The sequence below is a fragment of the Papio anubis genome, chromosome 9, assembly GCF_008728515.1.
Source record: "Papio anubis isolate 15944 chromosome 9, Panubis1.0, whole genome shotgun sequence".
NCBI lineage: Eukaryota > Metazoa > Chordata > Mammalia > Primates > Cercopithecidae > Papio > Papio anubis.
In genome coordinates, this window is record NC_044984.1 from 59,684,203 (window position 1) to 59,696,207 (window position 12,005).

General features: G+C 43.1%; 1 protein-coding gene across 4 annotated transcripts in view; it reads left to right on the forward strand.

Moving 5' to 3' along the window:
- The first annotated feature begins 1,177 nt into the window (after nucleotides 1-1,177).
- Nucleotides 1,178-12,005, forward strand: part of MSRB3 (methionine sulfoxide reductase B3) — a 188,364-nt gene continuing 177,536 nt past the window's right edge. Inside the window, exon 1 of one of the 4 annotated variants that reach the window (XM_009181142.4) lies at nucleotides 1,178-1,461. In XM_009181142.4, the coding sequence (XP_009179406.1) occupies nucleotides 1,245-1,461 (217 nt within the window). In that variant the 5' untranslated portion in view covers nucleotides 1,178-1,244. Of the gene's footprint in view, nucleotides 1,462-2,096; nucleotides 2,121-12,005 lie in introns of those variants that run through there. The other 3 variants (XM_003906729.5, XM_003906728.1, XM_017945990.2) reach the window with 3 other exon arrangements.

A 12,005-nucleotide genomic window follows, 5' to 3' on the forward strand; every position in this document is an offset into this window, starting at 1 on the left:
TTTTTTTCAGTGCCAGATGTTTTGAGGTGAGCCACTTGCAATGGACTGTTTTTTGGTGTATGTGTTTTAATACTTTGCCAGAATTGAGTTTGATTTGAAACAAGGTTTTTGATTTTCAAATACAGCATTTTCAAACAAATAGTGTGATGTACAAATTACCATCACTTTGGTTCATGATGAAATAATCCACACTCTAAATCTGTTTGATATTTACCCCTTAAGTATTTTGGATCCATAAATCATTTCTGTATCATCTAGCATCTTAAAATGTTCGTAACTACTTAACACCCTATATCTCCAGGTCCTGTCCCATTAGTTTCAGGGAAAAAATATAGTAATTAAGACATAATTATGTTGTCTTGAAAAGTTAAGGGCCATTTGGACTTGATTACCCAAGGAGTTATCAGTGCCAAGGAAAACTCAGGCAATTACAGGCTTGGGCCTGTAATTAAACACATAGGACTGAAGTTTTGTTCATCAGAGGTGGCACCTTCTGAATGAATTACAGCATTGCATTTTAGACAAGTTACGGTAAATACAAAACAAGTGTGTGGAGGGGGTTGGGGGGTGGACATGAATAGAGATTGGAGCCACGTGGATAGAAACACCAGTGTAAACTTAAGCATTTTGTTGTGAAAAACTATTGTTCAGCCAGCCTGCCTGGGCTCCATATATGGTGTTCAAATATAAGTTTGGGACGAGCCCCTTTGCAATTTTGGCCAAGAACACACACACACTCACCCTCCTCTGCTAGAGAGGGCCAGCTCACCTGGAACGCGTATTATAGTGAGTGCTTGTTCGGTATATATAGGATGGCCAAGTAACTAACTGGCAGCGCTGCTCCTACCTCACTCTCCCACAACTTTTTATGCCCTCACCACCAACGCTCTCAACTCCTGACACGTCTTCCCACAAGTCCCTGGCTCGCTGTCCGGTCTCTTCGTGTTGGTTTGTCTGTTTCCCACTCCTTCAGCGGTCTCAGGTGGAACACGCCAGGTGGGCGCTCGGCTGTGCTCTGAGGTCCCGAGTTGGAAAGGGATGCCCCCTGACAGAGGGCGACCGGCAACCCTGGGAAGGAGGAAGAGGGGGAGGAGGAGAAGGAGGACGGCGCAGAGGAGGAGGAGGAGGAGGAGGAGGAGGAAGAGGACAGGGCAGAGGAGGAGGGAGTTGGCGGCCGCAGAGCCCCGGGCAGCGGGCCCCGTCCGCGACCGGCGCGCTCCGTGGTCCTCCCTCGCTCGTCTCCTATGCTCATATTTGGACTCGGCTGCCAGTGCCCAGGAATTTCCCGTCATGCCTCCTGCCGCCCCGTCCGTCGCCCGGAGCCTGGGAGGGAGGGAGCGAGGTTCGGACAGCGGCGGCGGCTGCCTGGCCTTTCCATGAGCCCGCGGCGGACCCTCCCGCGCCCCCTCTCGCTCTGCCTCTGCCTCTGCCTGGCCGCGGCTCTGGGAAGTGCGCAGTCCGGTAAGTTCGGGCTCCCCTCCCCTCTCTTCCCCTCCTCGCCTCACCCCTCCCACCCCGACCCTGCCACGTTAGGGTGTGACCCCGAGCCCGGATTCCATTCCGCGCCTGCTGCGCCCCCTCTGCTGCCTGCGGAGACAGCCCCTGCCTCAGCCGAGAAGGGGAGCAGAAGGGTTGCGCCCCGCGCCAGCGGTGAGGGGCCGAACGGAAGGAGGTCAGGGCTGGCTTCCCCCACACCCGCCGACGGGAGGCGTCTGGCAGCCTCACTGACACCTTATCCTGTCCCGGGAGCGAACCTGAACCCGCGGGAGCCTCTCGCCCCGCGCGGGTCCCCGAGAGAGGGTTCTGGCGGGGCAGCCCGCGGGAGGCAGGGGAGGGGTCCATCCCGGAGCCCTCTGCTCCGTGCGTCGGCCCTGCCAGGGTTGCAGCTCGGATAACGGGCCCGGGGCGTGGGAACCCGCCCGCCAGGCCTGCGCTTTTCGCGGCGCGCCTCGGAGAGGACAGGGGCGCCGGGCAGGCGGCAGGGAGGGGCGCACCCGGGAGCGCACCCGCCACCAGCCCGCCCGCCCTCAGTGCGCTGCTACCCCGCTGCTGGGCCAGACTACCGCGGGCCCGGCTGGCATTTCACAGGCCAAAATCGAACAGAACCCCTAGTTTGCCAGGTATCAGTTTTGTTTTGTTTTTAAGCAGAAAATGGCATCCAAGTCTATTTTTGAAGTTTTACACTGGACTATTTCAAGTCAAACTATATGAATGAAAAGTGCTGTTCCTGCCTTATTTGGTTTAGGGCTAATAGCTATCGGAAGTGGCAGTTCTGAAGTCGTTACAGTAAGATTTCATAAGATAATCTTCTTGAATCATGTGGAAAATACTAGGGGGGAATTTAATATCAGATTATTATTTTAAAAAGCAGTTATTTGAAAGTACAAAGGTAGGGATAAAGGTAAATGGGAAATTGCATGGACTTTTACATTTGTGATGAGTAGTCGTCAAAGCTTCTTGCTTCTTAATTTTATCTGGAATGGAAGAACATAAATTATAATTCCTTAGAGCTGAGATTACTTAGGAGATTTCAGTTTGCTTTTGTTTTTGCTACCAATAGACTAAATTGTCAAATAAGATATGGCAAACTAGGACTCATAAATTAGTTGAAACCTGACTCTGTGAAGCATAGATTATTTTCAGTACTCTCTGGTTTATCTCTTCATATTTTCATTTGCAGCGCTGGTGGCAAAATCGATTTTCAAAGACAATTTTGTCTATAAAAAATCTTCAGGGTTCATATAACTTATAAAATTGTCAGTTCAGATTAATGACAGATATTTACAATATTTAACTTTATTAAATTTGCAATTTGTAAATAGTAACTTGAGCAGTGATATCGGTTTCAAATTTGTTTCTGCATAGTATTGTTTTTCAAAAAACCCCTGCTTTTTATAGATTCGTATTTTAGAAGTAACTTTAATGGCACTTCTTGGGAAATACAACAGGTTCTAATTTCACATTTTATCAATGGATTTCTAAAAAATACTGTGCTGGATAGCGAAGAGTGGATTTTATTGCCAGGAAATACATGTATGCTTTCTTTTTCCTCAGTGATGTGTTGGCTTATCTAATACTTGTGGTGAACTGGCCTTCGAAGACCAAAATCCACTGTACTGGCCCCTTGCCAGTAATTTCGAACACCAAGTTTATATTTGAGCCATTTAAACATATATTCTTTTAATTTTGGTCCCAGCTGACATATCAGTCTAATTTCTGATGACTTATATTAGGGTCGTATACAAATATCTGGAAATTTTTATATTAAGATAAGTAGCTCTTTGCCATCTAGATTTTCGTCACAGTGCCTAAACTGTCTGGTAAGTTTGCAGCATACAATGTAATTGAGATTTTGAATCAACACATTGCTTTTTATTTTTAAAAGTGCTTGTTCCAGTATTTTAACTAAGATGGTAATCCATTAAGTCAGAAATCCTTACTGTTTTGCTGAACTCAAAAGAATATCCAAAGACTATCCCAACAGTAAGATTCATCAGTTTTTCTAATACATATGCCACTCATTAATTAAAAATAGATTTTAAGGCCACGTGTAGTGGCTCATGCCTGTAATCCAGCACTGTGGGAGGCCAGTCCAGGAGGATCGCTTGAACCCAGGAGTTGCAGACCGGCCTGGGCAACATAGGGAGGCCCTGTCTCTACAAAAATTTAAAAAATATTAGCTGGGCATAGTGGCTCACTCCTGTGGTCTCAGCTACTTGGGAAGCCGAAGTGGGAGGATTGCTTGGGCCGGGGAGATCAAGACTGTGGTGAGCCATGATCACACCACTGCATTTTTGATTCTGTCATAATCTGGTCACAATCCCTCTAATTTTTCTGTACCTGTGTAATTAATTTATCATAGTTATGGATTTGGTTGATGAATCTGATTCCCATGTTTAGCTTCTTGGTAAAATTATTAAGTTGGACAGTTTCCATGTCTCTTCTAACTCCAAGATCCTATAATATTGTTTTTGTTTATATAACTCTGCAGAGCCACCTACTACATGTGGTTCAAACTTCTGATTGTCAGCCTGTGACTTGCTATACATGTCAAACTGGTCTACCATAGCCAAATGTGATGGGTGTGGTCCAGCTTTGGATAGTCCAGATCTGTCTCAGGATTGTGTTAACACCTGGAACATGCACAAAGATACATACATACCTGGACAGATGCCCTGTTAAGCGTCTATTACTTTTTCTTCCTCATCTAATAGCAGAAAGTGCTGATTATGTCATAGGGTAAATGCCTAACTGCTTTTCGGGGATAGTTAAGCCCAGGCCTTAAGACAGTTTAATATTCAGTTTTGTTATTTAGGTCTGAGTTAGGGATACTGCCAGAGAGCACCCAGACATTCCCGTGGTTGGGAAGGCTAGTTATCTGTAAGCATTCCAGATGAAATAGCCTATAATGGGTTATCACCTTTGGATCTTACCTCAGAGAAGATTGAGTTGGATCTACCTATCTGATTTAGCAGATTAAATTGAATTTGGATGGGAAGGTAATCAGCTATTTAATTTGCCAGTCGTTAGCATTTCTTATTGCTGTATATCAAGGATTTACTTTGAATATTCTGTATTTTCTCTTTCCTGGCCATGATGGACTTTCCTTTTAAAATGCTCAGCACAGGCTGGGTGTGGCGGCTCATGCCTGTAATCCCAGCACTTTGAGAGGCCGAGGCAGGCAGATCACCTGAGGTCAGGAGTTCGAGACCAGCCTAGCCAACATCGTGAAACCCTGTCTCTATGAAAAATACAAAAATTAGCTGGGCGTGGTGGCGGGCACCTGTCATCCCAGCTACTCAGGAAGCTGAGGCAGGAGAATCACTTGAACCGGGGAGGCGGAGGTTGCAGTGAGCCAAGATCATGCCACTGCACTCCATCTTGGGCGACAAGAGCAAAACTCTGTCTCAGAAAGAAAAAAAAAAAAAAAAAAATTGCTCAGCACAGTCCCTCATCCCTGTTCGTATATTTGTCTGTAGAGTATGCTGAAGTCATATTTATGGCTTTAAGGGAAGTACAAAAAAGGAAAGTACAGAAAAGATCAGTAATTCATCAACTGACTTTATGAAAGATTTTGGTTATTGCCTTAGTTAAGCTTCTGTTGCAAGTAACAGAAATGAACTAGTTTTAGCAAAAAGGAAGAAAGGAATTTGTTGGAAAACTATTGGAAGTCAAATGCAGGCAGACCTCATTTAGGGCCTGAGATCAGGGACTGGAAAATCTAGAATGTTCCCTGTCTCTAGTCTTTGTTTGCTTCACTGTTCTTTCTTTGCTGGTGTTTTTTTTTTTTTTTTTTTTTTTTTTCTTTTTTTTTCTTCATGGTTAGATGTGGCTGCTCAGCAGCTCCTGAGTATTTATGTGTCCCTTCATAAGGAGGAACTATATTATTGAGCCTTGATCCTAAATTCCTGGGAGGTAGAACCTGATAGACACAGTTTAGGTCACATGGTTGACCTAGATTTTCCCTAAAGTCTCTTCTAATTCTAGAGTTATCTGGTGTACATAGTACAACCATATAGATGGTTTGATTTTGCATTTTTCCATTTTATGTTATAAGGTTATAGTCCTCAAAATGAATTGTGAACATTTTCTTTGATAACAACTAATTCACTCTGCTAATAATCATCTGCATATTTTCAGGAATTCACTGAATAAAATGCTGACCTCCATTGGCTCTTTAGGATAAGTTCATTAAAACTATATAAGTGGTAGAGATATTTGAAATAGTAATAGTTTAGGGACCAAGAATTAATCAGTTGTTTTCCTATTTCTCACACATATATAACATTTTCTGCCTCTTCCTTTCCTTTAGGCTTTTCCTACTGCCTGGACCTCTTCTCTATCAGAACAGGTTGAAGTCCTTCAGGCCTCTCAGATGGTAGTTTGTGACATTTTCCTCTTGCCACAGAATTTGTAATTTCCTTGTGCTTCTAAGGCGTTTTGGACCATGGTTGGAGTACAAGTTTTACTATATTGTCTTGTGTTGTAGTTAAGTCCATATATATTCATCTTCACTAAACTATAAATTCCATATGTCAGTGAATCACCTAGAATGTTTTCTTTCTTCTTCTTTTTTTTTTTTTTTTTTTTTTTTTGAGATAGGATCTCACTCTATCACCCAGACTGGAGTGCAGTGGCACACTCATGGCTCACTGCAGCCTCGAACTCCCTGGAATCAGGTGATTCTCCCACCCCAGCCTTCTGAGTAGCTGGGCCTACAGGCACCTGCCACCATGCCCAGTTAATTGTTGTATTTTTTTGTAGAAATGGGGTTTCACCATGTTGGCCGGGCTGGTCTTAAACTCCTGACCTCAAGCGATCTCCAAGCCTCAGCCTCCCAAAGTGCTAGGATTACAGGCATGAGCCACTGCACTCAGCTAGAAGAATTCTGATAGGCTCTCAGCATCCATTGTTCCAGGTATAATAATTCTGACTTTTTCAAATACTCTGATGCTTTTATGGTATCCTGCTTGCTGCTGTCTTCTTCTTTTGAAATTGGAGTTCAGTCACTCTGCTCTTCTTTTTTAATACTTGTCTGTTTCCTAGATTTTACAGGCTTTTCCATGAATACTCTAATTTCCTGTATGAAGACAGAATATACAAATGATAGGGTGCTTTCCTGTAACTGAGATGGCAGGGGGAAGGAGAGGACAGCAACTCATATGGAAAGAAATCAGCTTTTGTGGAACACTCAAAATTTATCAAATCAGATAGAGAGGACAGGTGTAGAGGAAAATGAGCATGTATAAAGAGGGATAATGGGACAATAAAGTACAAATATGGAAAATTAAGTGGAAGGCTTTTAATGCTGTTAGGGAACTTGGATTGGGTTAGTAAGTTATGAGACTGACATTTTTGATCCTTGAAATGTCATAATCAAAGGTGAATGATGAGTTATATAATCTACTAGTTTAGAGAATGAATTGAATTGGGAAATAAGTCATAGGACCAATAAAGAAGTGTTTTGAGAGTTTCTCTTAAGGAATGAAGACCTAACGAGAGTAGCAGCACTGCAGTAGAAGTGTTGCTAAAGTACTTTGGATAGAAATAAGCAGTTGGATATTGGCAAAGAAAGGGATGAATAAAAGGTGACATATAAGCCTGGGTGATGGAGAGAATGTGATCTCAGCAGGTTTGTGGGTGGAGGTAAAAATAAGTTTTGTTCTAGATCTCTTGCTTTTGAGGTGCTGGTAGGATATTCCTGTGGAGATGTGTAGTAGAATCCGAAGTGTGAAACTGGAACTTGGAGGGAGAGATCAAGGCTGGAAATAAAACATGTATGAGTAACGAGAGTTAAAAATAAAGAGAAGAAGAGAGCATTTGTTAGCTGGAGTAAAAGGAAGGGTATAGGAAAAGCATCATAGAGAAGAGAGAATTTGATCTGACTTTAAAAGATGCCGAGTCTGTATATGGCGTTCTGTTCACGAGCTTTCCTTGTTGAGGGGATATCACATTTACTAACTTGAGAGATAATACATGGGAAGTGTTGGACAAAGAATACTGCATCCACAATGACTTTTCTGAATTACAAAATTATTTCCCCTCCTTCCTTGCTTAACCCTTCCTCAGTGGCTTCTTATCTTTCTGCAGATAAAGGACTAACTCCTAAATGTCTTCATCATCACCAGTTTGAACACACATTCTGTCTCACACTCCTCCTCGTTCCTCCCTCTTCTTCCCCAAGACTGGACAGAATGTGAAGAAGATATGATTTCCACCAGATGGAATATTCTTTATACTTTTTTGGGGTCCTTTATGGTCACTTTTTGTGGCCGTGGTCAGGTTCTTATCCATAAAATAATTATTGATAACTTCCTAAAGTGAGAAATAATGATAAATCACATACTGCCCTCTTTTTTACAGAATTCTTTGCTTGCCTTATCTCTTCAAGTGTTGACTGCAAGGTTCCTGTACACTTACTTGAGTTGGCCACTCCGGTCACTGTGCCATGATATCTGACACTTGGCCGTGGTAGCCTGGAGCAGCATTGTTACTGGGCATTGGTATGATTGGCTTACCCAGTTGTGTGCTGATTTGGAAACCTCAGGGCGATTTATTGATACTTTCCTAAAGGAAAGTTGAGGGAATTTATTTTATAAGAGGGCTTTATTCACACAGATTAAAGAGTTTTATAAAATGTGGAGATGCACCTGCAGACCTTTTCCCCATCTGAATGCTTCAGAATACCCACACCCTCCTGACCCAGTTCTCTCTTGCTACATTCCAACGCAAGTCTACTGAAATGAAATTTCTGCCTTCTCCAAAAACCAAAGATGGTACCGAATACCACATCTATCAGTGAGAAGGCCTGCCACTGGAAGAATGAAATACTCTAACTAAAACCAGTTTAAGCAACACTCACAATTACTATCTCACCTAATCAGAAGTCTAGAGGTAAGAAGTGCTGGTGTTGGTGCAGCCATTAAGCATTTTTATCAAAGATCCAGACTTCTCCCATCTTTTCTCTCCGCTATCCTCAGATTGCTGGCAATGAATCCCAGCGTGGCTTCAAGATGGCTGCCACACAAAGCATAAAGAAAGGGCCTGGGCAAAATGGGTTTCTTCTTAAATGGCTCTCTGACAAGGAAAAGAAACCTTTTCCAGATACTCCCATCAGACTCTCCATATATCTAATTTCCCCTCACTCTCAGAACGATCACTAGTAAATATCCTGGGGTTGTGCACCGTATCTCCCAAACAGTTTGGAATTCTGTTATCCAGAAAAGAAGAGATGGTTTTGGCTGTGCAACCAGAAATGCCCACCAATCTGTACTGAGCAGGAATAAAGAAAAACATGGCAGTGTAAAAAAAAAAAAAAAAAAATGCGGAGATGAATATAGGTGAAATAGAGAAAGAATGCTGGTATAGGAAGTGTTTTCAGCTGGGTTTGGTGGCTCATGCCTTTAATCCCAGCGCTTTGGGAGGCTGAGGCAAGTGAATCACTTGAGTCCAGGAGTTTGAGACCAGCCTGGGCAGCATAGTGAGACCCATCTCTACAAAAACTACAAAAATTAGCTGGGCATTGTGTTGCATGCCTGTAGTCCCAGCTACTCAGGAGACTGAGGTGAGAGGATTGCTTGAGCCCAGGAAGCAGAGGTTGCAGTGAGCCAAGATCGTACCACTGCACTCCAGCCTGGGCAACAGAGTGAGACCCTGTCTCAGAAAACAAACAAAAATCCCCCAAAAGCCAGGAAGTATTTTCTCAGGGTCTAGCTTCCAGGTGAATGGTGTATCCTGATTCTAGGTTTATAAAAATAGTGTATTGTGGCCGGGCGCGGTGGCTCAAGCCTGTAATCCCAGCACTTTGGGAGGCCGAGACGGGCGGATCACGAGGTCAGGAGATCAAGACCATCCTGGCTAACATGGTGAAACCCCGTCTCTACTAAAAAATACAAAAAACTAGCCGGGTGAGGTGGCGGGCGCCTGTAGTCCCAGCTACTCGGGAGGCTGAGGCAGGAGAATGGCGTAAACTTGGGCGGCGGAGTTTGCAGTGAGCTGAGATCCGGCCACTGCACTCCAGCTTGGGCGACAGAGCGAGACTCTGTCTCAAAAAAAAAAAAAAAAAAAAAAAGTGTATTGTTCATAACATTTGTCTAAAGTGACATTTACGTACAGTATATAGTATTGAGTAATTTCCAAGTCTTTAAAAATAATGGGAACCCTTCCATGTGGTAGTAATTATGTTTTTAGTATCTGTTGACTGAGAAAATACGTAACAACAAAAGCTACTCTAAAACTTTGAAATAAGTTCTTGTAAATATAAAAACATTGTCATATATTTGGAAAGTATACATGTGGAAATTATGACTTATAGAGTCTATGGACACTTGATTTCTTGCTTTATGGATATTCTCAGGGAAGTTCTGGTCTCAACTTTGACTAGCTCATTGTCGTCTTACTTTAGAATGTGGGGTATAGGGGAAACTTCTATTTGAAAATTTGAGTCATAGAGGAAATTTTGGAATGACAGGGAAACTCCTCAGAATCCTCTTACAATAGCATTTGTGTATGTTATGCCAGACAATGTACTTTATACTAAGACTGGACTTTTAAATCGTCTCAGGGATTAGAAGTCAATTACAATAAATAAATACGTTTTAAAAATTATATTTTTAGGTAAATGAGCATTGTTGTTAGGACTACAGTGCTATTTTAAAGTGAAATTTAGTTGATTTGCATGTGAGTATACACCTACCCATCTCCGTTATAGCCATAACATATCTTCTGTTACTATAAATTACATGACAAATCCTTATGGTTTCTTGGGTCACTTATTTTATTTAAAGACAGAAACATCTTTCAGTACATATGTAAGACTTAAGGCATTATTGAAAATAAGCCCGTGCAACATTGTAGAATCTATTAAAAAAAAAAAAAACCAAAAAAACAAAACTCAAGGCCAGGCACTGTAGTTCATGCCTGTAATTCCACCACTTTGGGAAGCAAGGAAGGAGGCACTTGAGACCAGGAGTTCGAGACCAGCCTGAGCAACATAGGAAGACCTTACCTCTACTAAAAATTAAAAAAAGAAATTAGCAAGGTGTGGTGGCACGCACCTGTGGTCCCAGCTCCTCTGGAGGCTGAGGTGGGAGAATTGCTTGAGCCCAGGAGTTCGAGGCTGCAGTGAGCTATGATTGCATCACTGTACTCCATTCTGGGTGACAGAGCAAGACCCTTTCTCAAAAAGAAAAAAAAAAAAAGCAAAACCAAAAACTGAAAAACAACTCAGGACAGTCCTTGTATAAATTAGATAGCCCTAAATTTTATGTTTGTTCTTTCATTTCTCTCTCTTTTTTTTTGGAGACAGGGTCTCCCACTGCTGCCCTGGCTGGAGTGCCATGATCCCAGGCAGGATCATAGCTCACTGCACACTGCAGCCTTGACCTCCTGGGCTCAAGTGATCCTCCCACCTCAGCCTCCCGAGTAGCTGGGACTACAGACTTGTGTCACCATGCTGGCTAATTAAAAAAAAAATTATGTAGAGATAGGGTCTCCCTATGTTGCCCAGGTAGGTCTTGAAATCCTGGACTTAAGCAGTCCTCCCGCCTTGGTCTCCCAAAGTGCTGGGATTATAGGCATGAGCCTCCACACCCAGTACATTTTTTTTGTTTTTATTGTGTTTGATTGTCAGAGAACCTGAGTTTGGTTGGGGTTGAGAGAGAACTATAGGGCCTATTATAGGTGAATACTTATTTTATCTTAGATTAGTGGTGTGTAGCTAGGGAAAGATAAGCTCGTATCTTCCTGTAACAGTCCAGATTAGATAGGGCAATGGGTGAGAAGTTGTTTTGCAACTCTGGTCTCAGTAATTGAGAACAAAAAGGAAAAAGTGCACTGTAGTCCCCCTTGTTTCTGATTTCGTGGGGTGCGAATATGCCTTCAGTCAGATCGTCTTAGGGGACCAAGAAGAGGAGGGTTGAGGGCAGAGCATGTTTACCTGCATGCAGAGCCACTTGAAACATTGTAGGCTCATTTGCATATTTGCATCCTTGTGTATGTGTTCATGTTGCAGGGGAGTCAGTGTGGTATTATGAAAAGAACATTAGACAGTGAATTGGAAAACTAGGTTTTTCTAGTCCTGTTCTTGCCTGAGTCGTTTAAACTTCTTGTGCTTCAGTTTTCATATCTGCAAAATGAATGAATTGGACTGGGTAATACCTGATGTTGCTTTAAGATTCTGTAGGCTGGGCATGGTGGCTCATGCCTGTAATCCCAGTACTTCGGGAGGCCGAGCCGGGCGGATCACCTGAGGTCAAGAGATTGAGACCATCCTGACCAACATGGTGAAACCCTGTCTCTACTAAAAATACAAAAATTAGCTGGGCGTGGTAGTGTGCGCCTGTAGTCCTAGCTACTCAGGAGGCTGAGGCAGGAGAATCACTTGAACCCTGGAGGCATAGGTTGCAGTGAGCCAAGATCATGCCACTGCACTCCAGCCTGGCAACCGAGTGAGACTCCGTCCCCCGCCCCCTCCTCCAAAAAGAGATTCTGTAATTTATGGATTA